This window comes from Hippocampus comes, unplaced genomic scaffold (assembly GCF_001891065.2).
Source record: "Hippocampus comes isolate QL1 unplaced genomic scaffold, H_comes_QL1_v1.1 scaffold156, whole genome shotgun sequence".
Taxonomy (NCBI): domain Eukaryota; kingdom Metazoa; phylum Chordata; class Actinopteri; order Syngnathiformes; family Syngnathidae; genus Hippocampus; species Hippocampus comes.
In genome coordinates, this window is record NW_017805744.1 from 619,071 (window position 1) to 644,117 (window position 25,047).

General features: G+C 43.1%; 4 protein-coding genes across 5 annotated transcripts; 1 reads left to right on the forward strand and 3 right to left on the reverse strand.

The window, feature by feature from the left end:
* Positions 1–3,307: 3,307 nt before the first annotated feature.
* LOC109524442 (macrophage migration inhibitory factor-like) lies at positions 3,308–4,751 on the reverse strand. Its single transcript, XM_019884346.1, has 3 exons — positions 3,904–4,751; positions 3,641–3,813; positions 3,308–3,529 (listed from the first exon to the last, which is right to left on the reverse strand). Exons 1-3 carry the CDS (start codon positions 4,009–4,011, stop codon positions 3,463–3,465), a joined length of 348 nt encoding a protein of 115 aa, XP_019739905.1. The 5' UTR covers positions 4,012–4,751; the 3' UTR covers positions 3,308–3,462.
* Positions 4,752–9,013: 4,262 nt separating this feature from the next.
* On the reverse strand, positions 9,014–12,592 carry mif (macrophage migration inhibitory factor). Its single transcript, XM_019884345.1, has 3 exons — positions 12,375–12,592; positions 9,379–9,551; positions 9,014–9,268 (listed from the first exon to the last, which is right to left on the reverse strand). The coding sequence occupies exons 1-3, from the start codon at positions 12,480–12,482 to the stop codon at positions 9,202–9,204; spliced, it is 348 nt and encodes a 115-aa protein (XP_019739904.1). The 5' UTR covers positions 12,483–12,592; the 3' UTR covers positions 9,014–9,201.
* A 1,231-nt stretch (positions 12,593–13,823) lies between these two features.
* Positions 13,824–21,128, forward strand: LOC109524460 (zinc finger protein Gfi-1). Of its 2 annotated transcripts, none has more exons than XM_019884380.1 (5): positions 13,824–14,229; positions 15,760–16,078; positions 17,151–17,416; positions 18,722–18,833; positions 19,769–21,128. In XM_019884380.1, the coding sequence occupies exons 2-5, from the start codon at positions 15,787–15,789 to the stop codon at positions 20,794–20,796; spliced, it is 1,698 nt and encodes a 565-aa protein (XP_019739939.1). In that variant the 5' UTR covers positions 13,824–14,229; positions 15,760–15,786; the 3' UTR covers positions 20,797–21,128. The 2 variants fall into 2 exon arrangements, with proteins under 2 accessions (XP_019739939.1, XP_019739938.1); XM_019884379.1 differs by having other exon boundaries at positions 13,825–14,229; positions 17,148–17,416.
* A 260-nt stretch (positions 21,129–21,388) lies between these two features.
* On the reverse strand, positions 21,389–24,897 carry LOC109524461 (endonuclease domain-containing 1 protein-like). Its single transcript, XM_019884381.1, has 2 exons — positions 24,354–24,897; positions 21,389–22,164 (listed from the first exon to the last, which is right to left on the reverse strand). The coding sequence occupies exons 1-2, from the start codon at positions 24,657–24,659 to the stop codon at positions 21,559–21,561; spliced, it is 912 nt and encodes a 303-aa protein (XP_019739940.1). The 5' UTR covers positions 24,660–24,897; the 3' UTR covers positions 21,389–21,558.
* Between the last annotated feature and the right edge of the window lie 150 nt (positions 24,898–25,047).

The window sequence follows — 25,047 nt, forward strand, 5'->3', positions numbered from 1 at the left end:
CCCAGTGCTGTCAGGGTTGCCTGGAGGGGTGGGAGGGTCATCAAAACGTGTTTAATTTTCTTCATGTGGTCAAATGCATTTGAGAAGTAACACCTAAATGAACCTTAGAAAGAAGTATGTTCAAATAGTAACCATGTGTCAGTGTAATCAAGTACTGTCCTGCCCAAAAGAAAACAGATACAGTACTCAGTAAAACATGTACAGTAACTCAGCATGACTTAGATTTGTTCTTTCTCTATTTGCTCAGAGGGGATCGAGCCTTTTCTGTTGCTGGTCCCTCTCTCTGGAATGACCTCCCACTGAGCATTCGGCAAGCCTCCTCGCTGCCCATCTTCAAAACCCGCCTCAAAACTCACTTGTATTCTTTGGCATTTGACTCAGCATGACTTAGATTGTTCTTGGTTTTGCTGGTCGGTGCTTTCTACCGTCTTTATTACCGATTTGCTTTACTGTTTGTTGTATATGTTAAATTGCTTCATGTACAGCACTTTGTATGCAGCGATGGCTGTTTGAAAGTGCTCTATAAATACAGTTGAGTTGAGTTGAGTTGAGTATACTCAACCAAAAGAAATGACACAAATGGGAGGAACGTTGCAATTAAGACATCCTGTTTGTTTATCATAACTTACCTTGACAAACTGAGCCCTTTGTTGACTTTGTCATGACTCCTAATTTGTTGACGTAGTCTTCTGTTTGAAATACTTCAGGGTGAATGTAAATTGACATAACATCGTCCTCAAAGAAACTGACTGTACTTAGACAGTAAGAGGGAAGTTTAATAAAGTTTTTAAGATAGTAAATTATGGAATCCCTCCAGGGGAAATTCAATTCACACTGCTGTCGTACTAGGGACAGCAACACAATTTTTTTCTCTCTCTCTGACATACCTGTCAACCTTTCGGAGCGCCAACCCATATAAACTACCAAAAAAATCCTTATAAAGAGCAAAAAATCCTTATAACATACCAAAGCATTTTATATGCCAAAATAACGGCAGAAAAAACCCCACGAAATTTTTAATGATATTTATTGTAGATCTCCATAATACAATGGCAGGGGAATGTCTAATCATCATTCTACTTAGTGGCATTACTGTGTTCAGAGTTGTATTCCTGCGTTACTTTTTTCACCTTGTAGATTAGAACTTGCTTGTACACTACCGAAGTATGGAATGAATACTCTGCTGTTTTCAACAAGGAACCACGTGATTTACTGGAACGTTACCGGAAATGAAAGCATTCGAGTAGACGAGCACCATTCTGGGCAAAAGCAAACGGAACTACCTGTTAGGGGAAAAACGGAAATTTTCAGAATCCGTATGATTTGTGCGATATGGCCATATACGTAAGATTCACCACAAAATCTGTATAAAATATGGCTAAACCGTATGAGTTGACAGGTATGCTCTGAGCTAAATGGGGGCATAGCCGATACATAGAGGGGCTGAGAAAGTAATTTCTAAATATATTTTAGAATATTAAATAAAATGGTGGCAACACAGATTTCTGACAGGCCTTCCTGTGTCAAGTTTGCATGTTCTCCTCGTGCTTGTGTGGGTTTTCTCCAGACACTACAGTTTCCTCCCACGCTCCAAAAACATGCATGGTAGGTTGATTGGACACTCTAAATTGTCCCTACGGGTGATTGTGAGCGGCAAAGTTTGTTCGTCTATGTATGCCCTGCGACTGGCTGGCAACCACTTCAGGGCATCCACTGCCTACTTCCCAAAGACAGCTGGGATAGGCTCCACCACACCTGTGACCCATGCAAGAGGATAAAATGATGTGAAAATGGATGGATGGATGGATGGATGGATGGATGGATGGATGGATGGATGGATGGATGAATGGATGGATTAAAAAAAAATCACCAAACATAAAATGAGGCTTCAAAATTATACCATTCTCTCCGCGCTCATACACTGGTCATGTCCGCTGAATGTACTGAAACCATGCCCTGCTCAACTCAGAATCAAATGCCGTTGTAAAAATCTATGATGCTACATCTCGCATCTTTCTTATGCTTTCATATAACGACGATGTTTTGAGCCTTGAAAATACATCCACTTAAAGCCTCTGCTGGCCGGATATAAATCCCAACGGGTCTTTATCAGGCTTTTCATGCCACGACAATGAGGGTCTCTAAAGCAGCCATGCCAGTGCAAAGGTGCTGTCCATGTGCTGACTGTCACATCAAACATTTTGGAAAATGTTTTAGCCCTCTCTTCTGCCTCGTCTCCATGAGATGTGCACACTCACAGCCGCAACGAGACACTCTAACTCAGCAATGACAGCCTGGTCAACACACCGGCCGTCGTCAGATTTATTTTCCTGTTGCTTTTCAGCAGGGATGTGCTGGGACCAAAATTTAGCCCAGGAATATTCGTTGACGATGGCCATCATGCGCTGAAAAATAATCGACAGTAGGGTGTGGGGTGGGGTGGGGGGGGAGGCTGAATATTTGCATGCGCCATTGGTCACCCTGTCCCTATTTTTCAGCCTTCTCTCCGTGACGTGCGCACACTTACGGCTGACAACAAGACACTCTAAACTGGCTACACTAAGGGACTGGCTGAAGGAAAGATGCATTTTAGGGGTTCAGGCATAGTTCACAAGCTAACTGTATGTCAAAATTGTGCCATGTAACTGCTAATGCGGGACTAACAGTGCTCAAGTTCTTACATAGTGGGGGAGTTGCAACTCATTCCGGTTTGATTTGTAGTTGGTTGTTAGTTGTATGAGCTGTTGAAACGGATTGATTTTTTTATTTATTTTTTTTTATTAATGGTACCAAAAGTCTCTGTGTACTTCTCCATCGCTACTGATTGTAAAAGTCCACTACAACTTCTAATTGTGTCAATCTACTTGTGGATATGTACATTTAGTACTGGCTTCCACAATGAAAAGGAAAAGCAGCCTGTCATTACGCTTGGTTGGGACTCAAAAGAGTCAGCATTCTGTACTCAAATCTAAACTAATTAGCTGAGCTTCCCACAGCCACAGAGGTGCAGTCCAAAGTAAAGACAGATCATAGAAAGAGCAAGGGTGGTGCATAAACGCCAAAAATAAACAAAAGGAGGAGAAATGCTCGATCCTCACACCTTGATGAGCGTTTGAACCCAGCATAAGACAGCTGAGACGCTTCTTAATATGGCGGCGTGACAGGTTACGGGAGACTTTCAATATTTTGAGGAGCGAGTATTTAGAAACATTGCAATTAAGAGACCTGAGATGAGACCTGTAACTTGGAACCATATTCAATGTCATTCAATGAGAAGAGACAACCTATGAGAACATGAATTTGTGGATTACACAATGTGCTTTATTGGAGGAAGGCAAGACCAGTGCAAAGTTACATGAAATCAATTAAGCTATGATCGTGTCTTCATTCTTCTTGGTCATTTTTAACAACGGCTCTTCAACACATCGGCAATGATTTTCTTTGAGGACCTCAACCTCTATTTCAGCCCAAAGTAGTGTTGTTCAAGTCCATGTTGCAAGGATCCATGTCCACAAACTTAATATAAATCCTAAAAATGTACAAAAGGAGAAATGTGTTAATGAGTGTGGACAGTGAGAAAAGAATAGCGTGCGCATTTTAGTCACTGTATAAACTCAACGCAATGTATTGGTAACATTACCTGTCAGGAGATATACCCAGCTGTTTGTTGAGCAGTCCACACAGTAGTTTAGAGTATTGCTTGATTTGATCACAGCTGATATTTTCATTGCTGTGAAAGGAACAGAGTGCACATGGATCTTCCTTTCCACCGATCATCATGACTTGATCTGCGTGGACGTGCACAGCGATGAACTGTCACATGAAAAAAGTGACAAAGATTATGTTGGGGGATAACCATGCTCATCATCGGGTAATCGATTTGTATCATTGGTTTTGTCATACCTGATCGGGTTTGCCCATGGCTTTAGTCAGCTCCTCATTAAGTTCTGACAGCAGAGTCTCCGGCAGGTTGCTTTTGGCAAAGTTGGTGTTAACAACAAAAATCGGCATGATTTCCTCATGTAGTGTCTTCTGGTTCCTTCAAAACAGAACTGATTGAGGTTCAGAAGCTGCATGGAGGTAGAAGACGAAAGGCGGAGCAACTTCTTTTTTTTTTATGTTTGTTTTTTGGAGGGAGGCAGGAGATCAGTTTGTAACAAAGTTAGTTTTAATGAAATTTGAAAGTAATTTAGTCATTGATTATTATAATGCCTCAAGTGGAAATGTAAGTGGCACTCTGCACTACATTTGTGTTGAACACCACACCGAGAAGCAGATAATGCATCTGACCATCCATTTTCTTCAGCTCATCAAGGGTCTGGTCGTGGGGACAGCATACCGCCTTTACCTTTATGGCATTTTTCCCAAAAAAATCACCAGATTTCAGAGATGTGTTTCTCAATACATTATTGTGGTTTGAAGGTAAATGCTGAAAATGTGCAAAGACTGGGAACAATGTTGTACTCAGTTGTGATAATATAGTGTTCAAATATTTGTCACCATTTCAGTTTGCTTTTTTTTTTTTAGGTGTGGCTGAAATGGTGACACTTACAAACTGTGTAAGAAGTTGCGGAACCTGGTTCACACGAGAGATAATCCTGTGTAATTGCTATGTGCAGGTAGCTAGCTAGCTATGCCGGCACCCTGAAAATACAGTACATCTTCCCTTTGAATAGACTGTTGGCATGGTCGCTCAAGTGCGCCTCACTGGTGTGCAATGGAAAAGCCCTGGGAGGACCTGGTGGGTTATATTCCAGCCACTGGAGACTTTACAGGGACACTATATACTTTCATGGCCCAAATGTGTAGTTATGTACTGTATAGGCATAAGAAAAAGGCGAGATGATTAGCATCCATTTTTCCAGGTCGCAAAAGTGGCATTGGGTTGACGGTTGAGTGGGCTTGACACAAAAAGATGTTTACTTTCAAACAGGGCTGGACAGCAATTTTAAATGAATTTGATTCCAATTTTACCAACAGCCATCATCATGGCAAAAGTCTTTTGGGCGAATCTTTTTTTTCCAAAGATGGGCTATGAAAAGCACTCCTTCAGTCAACTTGTGCTTGTTATTGTTTCAGTCAGCTTGTTGCCATCAGTTGGAAATCACTTTAAGAGGCTAAACTGATGTTGATGTAGAAATTCACTGGCCCCAATAATCTTTCTTGATGTGAAGTTTTCATTTTCCTATGCTGTGAGTGGCACGTCCAGGATTGAGATCGTATTGTGTTGTGTAGACCAGGGGTCCCCAACCGCCGGTCCGCGGACCGGTACCGGTCCGCTGGGCATTTGGTACCGGGCCGCACAGAAAGAACTTGCCTTAATTCAGTTTTATTTATTTCGGAATACGAAAGATGTTTTATTTTGAAAAACTACCGGATTCTCCGTTACATCCGTCTGTGTTACGCTTGACACACGTCAAGCCACGCTTCTCCTTCACGTGACCGATTACTTTAAAACAAAACGCGGGAACTCGCAAAATGAGTAAAAAAAAACTGCTGGAGATCGCAAATGACGGCAGCCTTAAAAGTACGTTCGAGACAACTGGATCAAAGTTATGGCTGAATACTCTGAGATGGCCACAATAGCACTGTTGCTATTTCCGACATGAAAATCAAGCTCGGTGCTGTGGTGAGTCGTCATTTTCATGCACTTTGAATTTGCGTTGTATCGTATTTTGAAGGCATTAAACATTGCCATAGCGATCGGAGTGTTGCGGCCAGATTAGACGCTCCTTGTGTTTATTATTATGTTTCGAAAATGCCACAGTTTTCATGCAGCTCATACCATATTATTTTGTTGTATTATTTCCGCCACACCTTAATTGCCGGTCCCTGAAAATATTGTCGACATAAACCGGTCCGTGAGGCAAAAAAGGTTGGGGGCCCCTGGTGTAGACCATCCATCCATTTTATGAACCGCTTTATCCTCACAAGGGTCACGGACGTGCTCGAGCACATTCCATCTGTCTTCGGGCAGCGGGTGGGTACACCCTGAACTGGTTGCCAACCAATCGCATGGAACACATAGAACAACCATCCGTGCTCAAACTCATACCAAGGGACAATTGAGAGTGTTCCATTAACCTGCCATGCATGTTTTCGGAATGTGGGAAGAAACCTGAGTACCCGGAGAAAACCCACGCAGGCACGGGAAAACATGCAAACTCCACACAGGAAAGCTGGAAGCCGGAATCGAACCAGGGACATCTGCACTGTGAAGCAGACGTGCTAACCAACCAACCGCTTTGGGGGGTACCAACTTTTGTGTATGCCATCAAGGTAAATTGCTCGCAATTTGTTGCTTCTTCTGGTGTTCTCTGTTGCTTCCGTCCTCTAAAGCGCTCTCATAGAGTTTGTAAACATTGTCAGTGACCTGTTGCTTTGCAGTTTTTCTCTTTTGCTTAGGTAGATTGCTTAGATCAGAATAAGATCTTGACATCAAAGTGTCACATGTATATAAAAAAACAAAACATTTTTCATTCCTTTGAACAAGTTGGAAATGCTTTGGCACACCCATGCAAATGATGATGTACCATTTACTGTGGTTTCCTGCATTATCATGTTGATCAAAATAGATGAGAATGGGTCTCAGTTGAATTAGTATTATTAGTCCATCAAAAGTCTTTACATTCAAAATGATACATGTCAAGCATATCTTTAGACACTTTCGTTACATTTTTTCTCCCCGACGAATCTTGACTTTTTCAAATGAAGGGAGATGCAAGAAGCTTTAGACCGCTGGTGTCAAACTCAAGGCCCGGGGGCCAGATTCGTCCCGACAAGTCATTTCATATGGTCCGCAAAATTAAATATCTCAACTTCCATGATCCTTGCTGAAGTCTGTAGCGAAATGTCAAATTGTCATGTATAATAAGTAACATTGAAATTTTGCAGTAATTTGGTTACCCTGTTTATGCCTACTTGCATATTAATTGAGCAAACAACAAAGAAATAGTTGAAAAATTTCAAAAGTCATAATCCATCACCGTGTAGTGCACAAGTAATAATACGATGTGATGATTAAACATTTTTTCAGTTTCACTGTCATAACGAGGGAAGATATAACACCAAAGTGGCCCATGGCAAATATGAGTTTGACACTCGTGCTTTAGATAAACAGATGATGAGTCAGTTTTCTGAATTGGTTTAGCACAAGAGAAGATATGCAAAATTTGTAGCCCAAAGCCACAAGCATCAGGTGCAGGCACAAGAAGACTGCACTGTAATTCCTACAACACTGCCTATACAGTTGTCCCGAAAAAGACTATTTTCACATTTCTACTTCTGTCTTTTGTTTATTCTCTTTGTGCTATTCACTGCTGACTTTTCCTTTCAGTATTGCTATCAGTAGGTTTGTCAAGAAATTGCAGGACAGAGGAAAAGCAAAAATGTGAATATTGTCCAATCTCTTGCAATAAATCTTCCACACACAGTAAGACTGGTTACACACTAACAATCGTGCTGTTGTTTTTTTTGTCCTAATTTTGCCCCTTCCTGACCAAAGATGTCAAACAGCCCACCACACACACAATACGACCAAAACTGTTAAATGTCTGTTTTTTTTTTGTCTGCCAAGGATTAAAAATAATCTTTTAAAATGTGAAAAATCCTTATCTGTACCCATCTTAAAATGTAATTTACAAATTAGAATAATGCTCATTCAAAACTGTAGCCGAAGTTTTCATCAGAATATCACTCGAGTACACCGCTATGTATTGACAACATGACTGCAAATTTCGAGGATGATGTACCAGAGCAACCGAGCGAAACTGTAAATACTGCTGCCGTATTAAGTGCAGATTTGGGAGGTATACTTTAAAACTGCAATTCAATGCAAACACACACACACACACACACACACACACACACGCACACACACACACACACACACGCACACACAACAAAATCCTTTAAGATATTCGCTGGCGTTGGGCCAAAACCTCCTATATCACGATTTGGTCAGTTTCTTATTTTTTTAAGTCTATTTAAAACGTGGAATGAGCAATTGCAGTCGATCAAAGTATATTGTGACCAGTTGTCCACCAAACTCCAGGAAAGCTTGGTTTGGCCCACAAGTACATGCAACATCTTCACTGAGGTGTCTCTGTCACCAACATTAAAAATGTAATCCTGCGAAATTCTCCATAATTTTATGAAATGTGCCTATAATCTGATTACTTTTTCTATTTTTTTCTGTAACTGGAACAGATTACAGCTACATTTCTTTTGTATCCTGAATACGTAATGCCAGTATATGTATTCCGTTACTCCTGAAGCCTTCTTGGGTGACATCCTTTCATTAAGGTTGCTCAGGAGTAACTTTCCTGAAGTTTCTTTCAAGTATTTCCAGGTCATCTCAATTTAGGAAAAAAAAAGCAAAATCAGAAGATGCCACCGGTCTCCCCAGTGCATCTTGCGACGTGTTCGGAACACCTCAACTGGGAGGCATCCAGGAGATTCCCAAGCCAGCTCATATGGCTCATCTGAAAGCTTCCCATATGACTGAGCCCAGATACCCTGCAGAGGAAATTGATTTTGGCCACTTGGTTTTGTGATCTTCTTCTTTCAGTCACGACTACCCACAGCTCGTGGTCATAGTCTGATGGAGAATTCACATTCATCCCTCACTCGTGAACAAGACCACAAGAGAGTCATTCGCAACCCGGAGAGGGCATGCCCCATTTTTCCGGCCGAGGAGCATGGCCTCAGATTTGGAGGTGCTGATTTTTCATTAAACCACTTCACTCTTGCTGCAAATTGCTCAAGCCAGATGAAGAAGACAAAAGCTACCTAGCATTTGCCACAGAGTCGGCAAATTCTATTCCATGCATTAATTTTATATCTTCATTCTCCTCATTAGGGTCGAGTGTGAGCTAGTCTATCCCAGCTAACTTGAGACGAAAGGCAGGGTATAGCATTCATTATGACATTCAAAATTCCCAGTCAAAGGAGGGTTCATGTATTTTTGATGCACGGAAGACACAATTAGGGAAGGGGAGACATTGAGAAAAAATTTTCTGTACTACTAGATGTACTTTAATGCAGGTGGGAAAGATGTATGCAAAACTTTACTGACTAAACAAGTGCCATGTGGTCAAATAATAAGCTATTATCGGGTATTTTTGTCTTCTGGGTTATATTTAACTACAACTCTTCATTACAGCTGGAACGATGTTTTCTTTGAGGACCTCAACCTCCATCTTAGCCAAAAGTAGAGTTGTTCCAGGCCACATTGGAAGCATCCATGTCCACAAAATTGATATAAATCCTGAAATAGACAAAAGGAGAGATTGTGGGCATGAACGGTGAACAGAACCTTGTGTGCAATTGCCCATGCTAATCATCGGAACTCATCATGATAATCGTTGGTTAGCATACCTGTCAGGAGAAACACCCAAGTGTTTGTTGAGCAGTCCACACAGTAGTGTAGAGTACTCTTTGTTTTGAGAAGGGCTGATCTTTCCAATGCTGTGAAGGGAGCAGAGTGCACACGCGTCTCCCTTCCCTCCAAACATCATCATTTGTTCTGCGTTGATTAGCACAGCAATGTACTGATGTTTGAAAAAAAAGGGAGAAAAACATGGGTGGATCCCTCAATTAAGATCACACATGAGGTCATCTATTTGTCCTAAAAGCATGCATGAACTGTTAAGAAATGCAACTCTTGAGGAACTGAAAATGTCATCAAACGCATAGATCACTTTGCAAAACAATAGATGGGTCTTTTCAAGAATTGAAGGGAATTTTCTGTCTCCCTATTAAAAAAATAGTAAAATGAAAATTAAAAAAGATTGCTAAATATTACTACAAATAGCAAATATCTCTTGAGCACCCCCTGAAGTCGCTTTTTCCCCCCCAGCCCCTCTTGATAACCATTTTACCAGAGATGGGCATTCCGTCCCTGGGACAGAACGGTCCTTCCGTCCGGTACGGACGTCCATTTTTGGGACGGAGGATGAGAAGTTTTTTTAAAAAGGACAGACTAAGCAAGGAAGGAAGTGGATTTTCGTCCATCCTTTTAATTGTCCCTAACCAGGTTAAGTATGTGGTGTCAGGAGGCAAAATTACACAGCCAGACTGTAGCCAAACACTGTATTTTTTGAACAGCACAACCCGTTTCATCTCAACAGTATTTTTAGAGCAACACTGCCACCTACTAGCGTAAAGTCAGAGAACATAAAGTACCGACGGACAGCCATTTCACTAATCCAGACAGTTAAGAAAGCTGGTTGTGTTGTATGTCTCAAGGTGCCCGCCCACTAAGATGCTTATGCCAATTGAGGCACGGATTTCTAAAAGTAAAGCTTATTATTCATTCATTCATTCATTTTCCGAATCGCTTGATCCTCACTAGGGTCGCGGGGGGTGCTGGAGCCTATCCCAGCCGTCTTCGGGCAGTAGGCGGGGGACACCCTGAATTGGCTGCCAGCCAATCGCAGGGCACACACAGAGACGAACAACCATCCACGCTCACATTCACACCTAGGGACAATTTAGAGTGTTCAATCAGCCTACCATGCATGTTTTTGGAACGTGGGAGGAAACCGGAGTACCCGGAGAAAACCCACGCAGGCCCGGGGAGAACATGCAAACTCCACACAGGGAGGCCGGAGCTGGATACAAACCCGGCACCTCTGCACTGTGAAGTTGACGTGCTAACCACTGGACTACCGAGCCGCCAAAAGCTTATTATTTTCATTATTATTATTATTATTATTATTATTGTTATTACTTTTCATCATAGTAGCTTTTCTGTGTTGTGAAATACAGTACTAATGTTGAGTTACTTATCACGAGTTAAAAATATAAGAAACAGTGATGTCATTTTTGTTTGATTGATGGGCAGTCCTATCTGCAACAGCCAATCACAGCATGTTTCTCTTGTGAAGTGATATTAACCCTGTAGTGACCACCTCTAAGGAGCGGAAAAACACCCTAAAATCCCTCATACATGGGCGACAATTCTAATATTTTCATAGGTTGATGTGAGCATAACATTCCAACATAAATTTGGGCACATTCGGCGACGGTTGGATTTCTATATTATGGATTTAGACAGTCATGTTGGATCACTGTACAGCGGGGGGGGCGGGGGGGGGGGTCAAACAAATGTTTGTCATGGGCAACATTTTCGTTAATGTTTCCCTTGGAGGGCCGTTATGACTGAAACCAAATGAAAAAAGTCAATAATAATGGTTTATTCAACTATTGTTTAAGTTACTGTAATGAGGGGTTTGGTTACAAGAAAATTCTTACAATATGTCTCTTATTTATTACGTATGAAAAATTGAAATTTTGGTATAGATTTTCGCAAGCATCATGCAAGTTGACATGCTTGATTTACTTCCACAGGCCACATAAAGTGACACGGCGGGCCGGATCTGGCCCCCGGACCTTGAGTTTGACACCTATGCTGTACGGCAAGTGAGAAAGGACACATTTACAGTAGCATCGGCAACTAACAAGGCATTTGAACCCCTTAATCCAAGAATCCATGGCAGCTATAAACTCTTTAGAAACCTAAAAGCAATGCGGTATTGACATTGAAATACACAGATTGCAAGGGCCTCGTATTTTGCCATGCAGCATCAAAATTGGATGAGACATCTTTTGGTGAAGACCTGTGGTGTTCTAGTGTACGATATCAATTGGTTTATTTTGAATATATTGTTTTAAATCAGGGTGGTACAGTAGTCGACTGGTTAGTATGTCGGCCTCACAGTGCAGAGCTGCAGAGTTCGAACCCAGGCCCCGGCCTTCCTGCGCAGAGTTTGCATGTTCTCACTGTGCCTGTGTGGGTTTTCCTTACTCCGGTTTCCTCCCACATTCCAAAAACATGCATGGTAGGTAAATTGTCCCTAAGTGTGAGTGTGAATGTGTCTGTGAATGTTTGCCGATGTGTGCCCTGCGATTGGCTGGCAACCACTTCAGGGTCTACCCCACCTACTGCTCGAAAACAGCTGGGATAGGCTCTAGTACGCCCGTGACCCTTGAAAGGATTGAGGGATTAAAAATGGATGGGGTTTTTCAATCAGGTGTACTTGCAGTCATACATGCATATTTCAAATAAACGTATTTTTTAAATGCATCTCAAGATTACTATTTAACCATTCTACATTGTCTCAGAAATGGACTGGTTGCGTTGTTAACAGAGAGTTCATTTAATCTGATAATTTCTAACCCGAAACATTGACGTCCAGGTTTGATGCTACAATGCACGCAGTGGGTATTTTCAGACAGAGCGAAGAAACATATCTACTGATAGCTGTGACACAAGGCAAAAAGCCAGATGATGGACATGCGTTCCACCCGCATGTCGTGATATATAAATAGGCACAAGCTTGTCAAATTGAGTGAGCATGGCGTTGTTTTACCTGTGCAGGTTTGCCCATAGCTTTAGCCAGCTCCTTGGTAGCTTCTGTGAGCAGAGCCGGGGGCACGCTGCCTTTGGCCACGTTGGTGTTAACTACAAACATCGGCATGATTTCCAAGTAGAGATTTCACGGTTCTTTCAAAATACCAAAGTAATGCAACTCTGGCTGGCTGAATGATCGGTTCCGGATGCTGAGGGCCACGGAGTCATAGACAAGTGTTCAAAGATGAGGCGTTGTGTGGAAGGTGGCCAGTTACTGCAACACGTCTGCGTGTCCGCCATATTTAATGTGCCACATGCGCCCGTAATCATGGAACGACACAAAAAATATAAATAAAATGAGGAAAAATGGGCACCAAAAACAAAGTATGTCCCTTTTGATCTGATGATTATATATGTTTACTGTAAATACCAACCGATTCCCAAATTTGCAAACACATTAAAGCTATCCTTCCTCTATTATTGTCTATTTGTGTGCTCAGGCCAAAGTGTCAAATGTAAAAGTATTGCTTTGTTATCATCTTGTGGCCAAGGAATTCCGTTGAATTAAGAAGAGGGGCAATTAGCACGGCTTGATCTCCCCTCAACACCCATCTTCAAAAGGGTTGACACTATATGAACACTACTGTGTTTGTATAAGTTTACAGCGAGGTAAATTTTGAAAGTTTTAAAAATCAATTTTATTGCTGGTACGATGAATATTGAAATCAGCACGTATAAAAGGTGTTTAACTTATTTGTCTCATAACCAGATCCTGAAATGTGGATGTAACTACTGTACCAGGGACATTATCACTTAGTCTTAGGGTGTAGGCTTTTGTTGCCAGTGGTTTAGACATGAATGGCTGTGTGTTATTTTTAAGGGGACAGTAAATGTTCAGTAATTGTAGCGAATCATTTCTCCAGTATTTTCCCGTGGATATCCATCCATCCATCCATTAATTTTCTGAACCACCGATCCTCACGATAGTTGCGGGTGTGCTGTAGCCTATCCCAGCTGTCTTTGGGCAGCAGGCGGGGTGCACCCTGAATTGGTCACCACTTGCCAGCCAGTCGCAGACGGATAAAAATGTGTTTAAAAATGTGAGGGCTGTACTAATCTTGTTGTCATTTGTTCCAAGTTTCTAATTCATAATATTTTCGACAAAGCCAGAAAATCGTGTTGGCAAGTGTGTCCAAACACAATTAAGGGTAATTGTTCAATCTGAAAGTTTTACTCCCATGAAATCTGGCTTTCACTCTAAACCGTTTGGTACATTCCCAAACAGTAAATGAATTAAGCCATCTTGTGTAATTCCTGCAGTTTGTCACATCCAATATGGCGGCGACGTAGACGTACGTTTCAGCTCTTAAAAATGACATATAGGTATTGAAATTTCGAGGAGCGACCGTGACTGCTTTTTCGTGTTTTAAAATAATTCGGCCACAAGGGCACTACAGGGTCACGTCCCGTCCTGGAGAATGCGGTAATTTGAAGACAAACAACCCCGAGATTGACAAGTGTTATGTTACCTTTGAGTTGTGTATTTATTTTTGAACGAAACACGACTTTAGAGATCATATCGATAAGAATGATGATTCCCAATCAATGTTTTGTGTGCTCTTAGCGCGACTGCTCTCGTCTGTATGGCGATGACAATACTGAGCACGCGCAGTGTCCCCAAACATCACTCGACAGCGTTTTGAGAGGCGAAGGGAAAAACAGTAGTGGTGGGAAGAAAGCAGAAGTATGATGGCGCTTTCTTTTGTCGCCGTCTTCAATTGCTTTAAAATTGGACTCGGCTTGAGTGGAAAACGTTGAACCTAAGCGGCCTTTCTGCGATTTTCACGAATTCACCAGAGGCATCTAAACACACAGTGAGTATTTGAAGGCGAATTAGCCTGCTGGCTAATCGGACCATTCCCTAACGTTACGCAGTGGTTGCAGCTCCTCTGTTTTTGCATTATTCAATTTCCACTCGAATGCATGACGTTAGAATTCTCCGTTTTGACATTTTTGAGTCGGTGAGTACCGGAAATGATCATTTCAGAGTAACGGTTCAGTCGATGACGCCCCACGAGCAATATTTTATTGAATGATATTTGTTGTAACTACATTTGTTGTTGTGACACAGTAACGTCGTGTCGTATTTCTATTAGAAGGTGAAAAGAAAGAAAAGTGCTTAAATGTAAATACTGTGTTAATATTTGCAGTACGGCAATCCAGATCTACGGCTCATGGTTTGCAAATAAATGTTTTAACGGTTTTTTTTTAAACTATCCCATTATTCGCTGAAAATTCACTTATTCTGAATTGCTAAAATGCCACAAAATAAGCGTCAAAACCTTGGATATTAGATAAAGTGATGACCTCACTAAGATTAGCCTGGGTTGTGAACTAAGTTCCAGAGAGTCATAGCGGTATTTTATGCCCTCCGGAAACGAAATAATCTGTCGATGATTTATTTTTAAAGTTAATGTTGTAAGAAGAGTCTGACATGATATTAGTGCTTTGGTTCTTGTGGTTCTCAAGAACTTCATACAAAGTCCATCCATTTTCCGATCGCTTTATCCTCACAAGGGTCAGTCAAGGGTCATGCAGTGCACGATACACAAATGGATAGCGGTTTTATTCTTAAGATTTATATTTGCTAATATTATAAACTACTGCAACATTATACAGTACAATACATGTTTTTTAACAACTCCTTCACAACAGTTTACAGCTGTAACAAAGTGCTTTCCAGACCATTTAACATGAAACAACAAAAATAATACAACAGTTATGCACTGTTTGAAGTTTTAATGGTCGAGGCGCTTTAGGTAAAAATATTTTAAACATAATTTAATCAAAATGTGTTGTACCTACAAGTTAAATTAAAATTCTACTTAAATGTTTAAATACAAACTATTCTTCACACTTTATCACTGACTTTGTCAAAAACACACTTTATTCTTTATCATTTCAACTTTTCCATGAAACAATAATATGTAAACATGTGGACTGCACTTATCAAGGACCAAACTAAAATAAAGAAATAATAAATAAAACACACACACACACACTCACACACACGCTCACACACACATACCTACCAACTGATCGAAAGTAGGATGTGTTTTATTTATTTATTTATTTTCAAATTGTAGTCTTTGCAATTTCAACATTGCATTCTGCTACATTGTAATCCCATTTGCAATTCAAATGAATTGTTCAGCTATACTGGCACAAAACAAAAAAAAAAAAAATCAATGAAGCCACAACACTCGTATGCCAAGGTATCACTGCACGAAACATTTTTAAGGGGGTCATCAAGTACTTTTGTGTTTTTGCCACTGGCCACATGGCTCTGTCTCTAGATGACTTCATTAATGCTCCCCCGGTGACACACATTTTCTCATGTGCAGCTTCCGTTCTGATCCGTCCCTGTGACGATGGAGGAATCAGTGACCACATTTGAGACACATTTGACCGCCGTCATGGACGGCCTCATCCGGGCGTCAGTATGCGAGATCACCAAACTGTTCCAGGAGACAGTGTCCGACTACCTGGTGGAGCTTTCCCTCAACCGCAAGGAGAACGACGCTCTCAAGCTGCGCTTGAGGCTCACCGAGAACAAGCTGAGGACGGAGCGCATGTACGGCGCCGGCTGGGCCGCCAGTCGCCGCAACGCGGGATCCATGGCCGAGGAGGGATTACGGCACAAACGGAAAGTTGAGAAGGAACGTAAGTGGACGGGACTCTTTTGCACGGGGTGCCATCTGATTGTGGCAGTACGATTATTATTGTTTACATTTCAGAAACGGAGATGTTACTGCATAAGAAGGCTTACACCAAGACACACTTGTTTTTTTGCAAACCATCTGGCAAGAGCTCATCACTCCCTCCCTTCTCTTCATCCTCCACCTCTTGCTCCTTCTGCCTGCTACGGTCCCCCTTCGCTCTGTGTGCTTTGACACTCGTCCTCCCTCCTTTACTTCCTCTGCCTCCTCCCTCGATCGTCTACCCCCCATTTTCTCTCTCTGTGCCTTGCCACTCTTATCTTCTCCTCCCCCTTCTTTCTCGCTTCTCTGTGCTATTCTTCCCTCCCTCCTCCTCTTCTTAACCGCCTCCGCCACCTCCTCATACCTCTGTCCTCTCCTCTGTGCTTCAGCACACTATTCCTCATTCTCTCCTTTTCTTCCTTCATCTTCTGCCCCCTCCTCTCTGTCCTCTGCACTTTGACATACTATTCCACCCTCCTCCTTCTGTTCCTTCCCTCTGCCTCCTCCCTGTCCCTTCTCTATATCCTCTGCTTTGACACACTCTTCCTCCCTCTTCCTTCTTCCTCTGCCTCCTCCTCCATCTGTTTTCTACCTCCCCCCTCCTCTCTCTGTGCTTTGAAGCTCTTCCTCCTTCCCTCCTCTCATAGCTCCTCTCCCTCCACTATGTTCTTCACTACCCTGCCCCCTCTCCCCTCCCTTCCTGCCCCCCCCCCCACCTCCTGTGTGCTTCGCTTCCATGTCACGTCTTGCACACTCCTCTTCCTCTCCTCCTCCACCTCGGCAATTAAGTATTCTCTCCCCATTCCGCTCCTCTTCATGTACTACTTATCCTTCCTTTTCCACATCTTGTCTACCAACCTGTGTCACTCCAATGCTCTCATTTGCCTCCTTCAGTGTCACTCTCACCTTTTTTTCTCATTCAGCCATTGCTCCTATGGCTTGCCAATCATTTCCTCCCACTCACTCCCCCTCCTCAGCCTCCCATTGCACTGTCTTTCCTCTCCTCACATCTTTTTTTTTTCCCTCCTCAGCAGGCAAGTCAAAGAAGGGCCCTGCAGCAGCCTATCGCAGAGGCTGGCCTGGAGGCATGTGGGAGGAAGGCAGAGGAGGAGGCGGTGAAGGAGGAGCAGTCCCAGCAGCAGCGGTGATGGCAGCACAAGAAGGAGGGAAAGATTCCAGGCAGAGGTACCTCGTCCAGCTCCCCAGGGGTGACGAGGATGAGGAAGGCATGGCGCAGGATGAGGAACGGGAGGGCAGCCTCAGCGGTGAGGGGGAGGAGATGACTAGCATCAAAGAGGAGGTGAGGGACGAGGAGGAGAACAAAGTGGAACAGCAACACTGCTTTGCAACTTCTCAGAGAATAAGATGCAGCAAGAGAGTTTTGTTTGTGGTCGGATCGCTGCGGCTGTGTAGTTGACAAATGGAGGACCAGTGATTTGAAATCGGAATGGGAGCACTCCACTTCACAAGCACAAGCACAAGAGCACTGAGCGTCATCTATGCCCAAATAGAAAAGCCCACGCAGTGGCGCGCCCATGCATATGCATTCAAAGCATATGCATGGATATGCCGACTGTCTTACAATAGAGCCATTTCCTAACATTTTCTTTTCCCTAAGATAGCTGCATACCAAGTGACGCAATTGAATCATTCAATAATTGCATCTGAAACTAGATTGGTCTCAACTCCAAACGCCAATTTGCAAATGAATGGCAAAAGAACAGCACAGATCTTTACACATAATCAGAATGCCAGTTTATATCACATAATCTTTCACAACATGGAATCTATCTCCTAGTATATACGGCAACCGCTGCTATATTGTGGAAAACTACGGTTTACCGTGATCATTTTTAGATTATCCTCTTTTAGTGTAAAACCTGCACTTGTGAGAGAGGGAAAGTCGGCAGCGCACTTCTCAGCAATTTATTGAATGCTAGGAGAACAGTTCAACACATTAACACAATGAGCACACACATGCAGGAGCTGCTGCCGGCCACCGCTCACAGCCAGACACTCACACACAACCGCCATCTCGTTCGCCACCTCACACACCACCCCATCTGCCACACATACATTACAATATGTGCAGTATGTTTTATACACTTTATGCTTTCAAGTTTCTGTTCAAATCCATTCCCAGTTTGTTAAAACATGTTTTAATTAACTTCACTGTGTGGGAGGTGTAAATTCTTTTTCTCATACACTTTCGCTGATTTTTATATTCGGAAACTAGAATCCAACCATTTACTGCCACCGATGTCTATCTTAGTTATGTCTTAATAGTCACTCTTTATTGTGGATTTTCACCTAGTGAGTGTGTCTTGAACTTATCCTTGCAATGTAATGTCCACTCACTCACTTCTGCCCTATGCCAAAATGTATTGTCGCTGCCCCACAAGTATTTTATACTTCGCACCAGATGTTGGTGATATCACGTGCGTTTCATTCACGTATTGCAGAATTCTGTGCTGCCATGCAAAAGCTGACGCAGTGACCTTAATGATGACAAGTGCTCAAGAAATGAGATGAATAAACTCTAAATGCTTCTCTATTTGATGTTGCTTGGAAATTTCCTTACTATGTTCTGTTCTTCGCCTGGCAGTTTCCTCAGAATGAAGGACATCAACCGGCTTCTCTCAGGCTGATCAAGGAAGCTCTGAAGATGGAGCGGCCAAACCACAACTTCCGTGATAGTTCCAGAGTCCAAAGTGAAGGTAACGACCCCTGGCGCATACTGACTAACAGAGGATAAAATAGATGGTCCAGTCCAGGGACGGATGACCCGAGCCAACGTGGCGCACTAGACAAAATTTTCATGCGTCATGCGTGGAAAAGTTGTTATCAATGTGTCGTCATGCTCCGATACATAGTTGGTAACGGGTGTGGCGGTCATGTGCCGAAAAATGGTTGTCGACGGGGTGGGAATGGAGTGGGATGGGAGTGTGCTGGCCGTGATGCCAAGGACCAGCCCGGAAACATACCGGCCGGCCGCCTCACAGTGCAGTGGTGGAAGATTCGATTCTGGCTCCGGCTTTTCTGTGTGGAGTTTGCATGTTATCCCCGTGCCTGTGTGGGTTTTCTCCGGGTACTTCGGTTTTCTCCTACGTTCCCAAAACATGCGTGGCAGGTTAACGGAACACTCTAAATTGTCCCAAGGTGTGATTGTGAGCGCGAATGGTTGTTCGTCTATGTGTGCCCTGCGATTGACTGGCAACCAGTTAAGGGTGTACCCCGCCTAGTGCTCGAAGACAGCCGGTATCGGCTCTAGCACGCCTGCGTCCCTCGTGAGGATACGCGGATTAGAAAATGGATGGAAGTGAATTTCCACCCGAGTTGTGGCATCCCCTAGAATCCATGGTGACCTTCGCATTCGCCTATCTTAACAAATGAGCAAGATGGACCTGGACTCGCCACAGGATTATGTCCACTTGGTCAACAGCCTATTTTATAACAGAGATGTCTTTATGTGTTCCAGAAACTTCACAGTTGAATACTTTTTGAAAAACTTTCTATGGAGCTAAATGGCACAATTCACAACTGACGTTGGGTATTATTATATTGTACCAATGGTCATAGTGATTGGCTGGTCACTGTATTGTCTCACGCTTAGTGGTCTCTCTTTACATTAATCTAATTTCTCCCCTCTCAGGAGTCCTAGCAGATAGTCCTTTGAGCCTCACCTCCACCAAGAAAGAGGAAAATGACTGGGATGTAGGCACAGTGGCGCAATCGGAGGGCGGAATGACAGTGGACGAGTTGAGGGGCTTGGAGTCTGCATTGAGGGCCGAGAGAGGCCGCGAGCAGGCCGCTCTGACGGCCTCCCATCCCGCGGGCCCCGCAGCAGAGGTGGTGTTGGGTGGCAAGCTCGGCTTGCCTCCCAAGTACATCGGATTGGATGGCATGGAGCAGGACGGAGATGGGGAGCCACAGCCACCCACATTGCAGCCACAGTACCAGTTAGGCAGAGGCCGGGTGAAGGACAGCGCGAAGGGCCATGGGGGGTTCGGGTCAGGCAGGTTTAAGAAGACAAGAGAGAGCGACTCTGCTCTGAGTGGAGAGGATGGAGCAGAGCAGGGAGAGTCTGAGCACCTGCAGCCGTCGGCCGCGGGAAGCGCCGGCGAGAGCGCAGGGGAGGAGGAAGCCGCTCCCGACCTGCTCCACTTCTGCCCTCAGTGTGGAGGCGGCTTCACGACAGAACCTGAGCTGGAGGAGCACCCTTGCCCGCTAGGTGGTGCCCATTTACAGAACAGTGGCGGCGAGGAAAACGTTTTCCCATGTGCCCATTGTGGAAATACATTTAGCCACGCGTGGGCACTCAAGAACCACGAGTGTGCCTGCGCCGCCGAGAGGCCACACTGTTGCGAGATTTGCGGCAAGCGCTTCACACACTCGCGTTCGCTCGAGCGCCATCATTTGGTGCACACGGGCGAGAGGCCGCACCAGTGCCCGTTGTGCGGGCGCAGTTTCAGCCGCCTGGGGAACCTGGAGCGCCACCAGCGCATCCACACGGGTGAACGTCCTTACGGGTGCGAGGCGTGCGGGAAGCGCTTCAGTCGAGTGGAGTACCTAAAGAGACACCAGCTGATTCACAACGGTGAGAAGGCCTCAACGCAGTGCTCTGCCTGCGGGGTGAACTTCCGCGATGTGGAGCAGCTGAAAAGCCACCAATGTTTTTAAAAAAAAGTTCTGCGGAAAGAACAGCTTTTTAACTGAATGTGGTAGCGTTTTGTTGGATGACGTGTTTTTTTTTTTTTCCTCCCTCAAAGATTTGCAGTTCTGCAGCTGCTGAGACTTCCAGGAACCTCAGCGGCTATAAGCTAGATAGCGAATTGTCTTTTAACTGAAGCTATTCATCTTTGTATAAATCCTGTACTCATTGATAAAGAAAAAAAATCTATGTTTGTTTTGACACTAAACACAGTGCCCCCACGTCCCATTAGAGGAATGGCTGTATTTTGTATATTTGTCTATGGTCTGCATTGAGAAATAAACATTTCAGTCCATCAGAACACACTTCTCAAGTTAATTTTTTTTTTATTGCTTCATTACACCTTGGACTGGTCGTCTGTCAATCACAGGGCAAATCGAAACAATTGGGTACTGAACCTACACTCCTTGCGTTTCCACGCAGGCTAGTGAACCACCAGCATCAGCGACCTCAATACTAGTGTCCACAATATGAATGGTTCAACATGTAAAGAATTGACACCAGGGGGCGCTGAGCTTAGAGTTGCCATTGAAAATGAATGACAAAAAAGTGAGCACTTGGTCCGTTGCAGTTTAGGTTTATTATCAAATCAATATAAATGAACAACTGTACCTTTCAGCATCAGTTCCATTCAGTAAATATTGGAATAAGCAATTTTGACCATAATTATGTTGATTAAATTATTGATTAAAGACAGTGACCACAGAATTGGTCATTTTCAGTATGGATGGCTACTGACACTGGCCCTCAAACAAACTGATGGGCATGGCCAACCTTTGAGCCAGGATGTCCTCAAGGGTGTCCAGAGGCATCTTCCTCACATCGTAGCCCCGCAATGAGTTTCTCACTTTGGGGTTCACTGGCACAATCTCCTCGCCACTGTTGCGGTCGTTTCTGCCTACAGCAGCGAATGTTGGAAACAGTGGCCGCACATCCCGAGGGAGCTTGGCCTTATACGACGGGCAGCAGTAGGCAGACCACATGTACTCAGGGACAGACACCCTGTTATTGATCCAGCGAGTGCCATTTGCATAAGGCATTGCACCTGTGATCACGTACATCGGACCCTCACAGAAGGTCTTGAACTTCTTTAGCATTCCTTTTTCCAGGGAATTCCAGGGGCCTGAGTTGGAGCCCGCCCGCTGAGGGACAACATTGGTCAGTGTGAATGTGGCCACACGGTCTTCTCTGGTCTTCTGGTGCATGCTGGGATTGAGATGGCCCCTGGTGTAGTTGGAATTCTTGTAATCCTCAAGTACTGCTTGACTCTCTAACACGTTCTGATCCACTGGAGTGTTGAACGGTTTCATTTCAGGACTGGCGTGGGAGAATGCCAACTGAAAAACAGATAACAGTGCACTTTATTTTAGTTGTATGGGGAAAAAGAACTGAAAAATAATCTGCTATTTTAGTCAGGACAAACACTCACAGATTCTATTACATACTGTACATTTGGTACAGAAATAGCCTTTATTGTCATTGTATGGTGCATACTAAAAATGTTAGGACTTCTAGAACAAAATCTAGACTCGAAAAATAAATATAACTACAGTATAACCCCCACCCCCCCAAAAAAAGAGATCTAAGTTATGCAAGGAGAAAATAATGTATTGTAAAACAATGCTGCAAATAGAGACATTCTACATGTAATTGATGCCCCCTTAAAAGGTTTCTAATTGCCTATAGATGCCTTAAGATGGTGTCAAAGCACTACTTTATTCTAAACGAAGTGCCTAAACTCATATTCACACACTTCCTGGGCACCAAGATGCCACAAGAATGCGGCAAGATACTTCTTTCCTCTAAATCAGTGGTTCTTCACCTTTTTAGAGGTACCGAACCCAACCAGTTAATATGCACATTCACCGAACCCTTCATGAGTGAAAAATAAATATATATATTTTTTTTTTTACAAATTCAAGATATTAAGAAAAAAAGCAATTTATTAAAAACAGACAATAGTAAATAAAATTTCAAGAGATAAGTATACAGTACTTTTTTTTTTTTTTTTTTAATTGGACGGCATACTATCACGACAGTCACACGTTTAATCTTTATTTTAGTTGTATGGGGAAAAAGAACTGAAAAATAATCTGCTATTTTAGTCAGGACAAACACTCACAGATTCTATTACATACTGTACATTTGGTACAGAAATAGCCTTTATTGTCATTGTATGGTGCATACTAAAAATGTTAGGACTTCTAGAACAAAATCTAGACTCGAAAAATAAATATAACTACAGTATAACCCCCACCCCCCCAAAAAAAGAGATCTAAGTTATGCAAGGAGAAAATAATGTATTGTAAAACAATGCTGCAAATAGAGACATTCTACATGTAATTGATGCCCCCTTAAAAGGTTTCTAATTGCCTATAGATGCCTTAAGATGGTGTCAAAGCACTACTTTATTCTAAACGAAGTGCCTAAACTCATATTCACACACTTCCTGGGCACCAAGATGCCACAAGAATGCGGCAAGATACTTCTTTCCTCTAAATCAGTGGTTCTTCACCTTTTTAGAGGTACCGAACCCAACCAGTTAATATGCACATTCACCGAACCCTTCATGAGTGAAAAATAAATATATATATTTTTTTTTACAAATTCAAGATATGAAAAAAAAACGCATTTCTTAAAAACAGAAAAAGTTAATAACATTTCAAGATCATCTGCAGCCAGTGATGGCCAAGCGGCCATAACTAATTATAACATGTTGAGTCGCGTGTGTCGTACCCTCTATGGCAGAGGCTCCGTCAAACCCTGAGACGAATTACCGAACCCCTGGGGTTCGATTGAACCCAGGTTAAGAACCACTGCTCTAAATGAAGCGCATCAATTCACTTCAACATACCGGTAGTTTCTTCTCAGGAATATGCCCCAAAATAGTGGCAAGGCATTATTTCTGTCAAAATGAAACTCCTTAAATAACTTGAACATAATTTCCCGGCACAAATGTGCACCAAGATGGCAGCAAAGTACTACATTTGTCTAAATGAAGGCCATCAAATCACGTCACCATAATTCCTTGGCCCCAACAGACCCCGATATGGTGGCAAATGACTACTTTTGTCCACGTGAAGGTTCTCAGTTCACTTCATCCCAGTTCTTGGCACCAAGATGCTACAGGTCGGCACCAAAGTAATACTTTTATTGCACTGACCTGAGCACAAATTCTTTCAGCCAAGAAGGAAGGGTGGGCTCCAAAACATTCTGTCAATTGGTGAACTGGCAAACGCTGAAACGTGAATACGTGGGGGCTCACTGTACAATGATGAGATCCAACACAGGAGCTGTATGGGAAATTAAGCTGTGCTCGCTTTAGACTGACACTGTCAGAGAAGTATCGCATGTATCTTCCTACTATAGCTGTAAAACTGTGATGTATCATAATGAGACACATTTCTACTAGTACACAAACAATGGCTCTTGTCAGACATTTGTTGTATTTATGACTAGAATATGACTTTATTCTAAACACACTGTGTAGCATTCAACAGACAGTGTTTGGTATTATTTTTCTTACCTGTGGCTCATACATCCAGGTGGAATTGGGACGTTTACCATCTGCAGAGCTGATGATATACGCCGAATACAAAGGTGTGCGATGCTGACGGTGGTACAAGCTGGCAAAGCGGTACTGGTTTTCAAAGCGCTGGCATATGGGCTGGTATCCTGCTGCATTCACACCCTTCGGTGGCGTTCCCTTATAGAAGAAATTGTGGCATTTGGAGAAGTCCTTGTGGAGCTCTCCGAGGACCAGACAGTCGAAACAGGTAAAGAGTATAATGAGCGCTCCAATGGAGACGCACATGCTGTGTGAATGAGACATTCTGCACAATGTCTGCGGGAGAGACACTTGAGGGCCATCAGGTTTTCCCTTATATGCAGACAGCAGGAACCCAACTGGTTTGCAAACTTCCCCTCTTGACCAGCAGTCTGTGTCTTCTGGGAACTATAGAATATTCTTACTGGCTCACTAACCTCAGAAGAATTTGGCAAGGTGTATTACAAAAGTCACCCACTAAATTATTTCTAACACATTGAGGCTGGTAAATAAAAAAACAAAACAAAAACAAAACACCATTGTTATGTCACTCTCACAACAGCTGCAGCTGTAACTAAGCACTTTACAGAACACGAGATAAAACATGAACAATTATATAAGCATAAACCAATACAATATTTTTCCCCATTCCTATATCCACAGATGATAATAG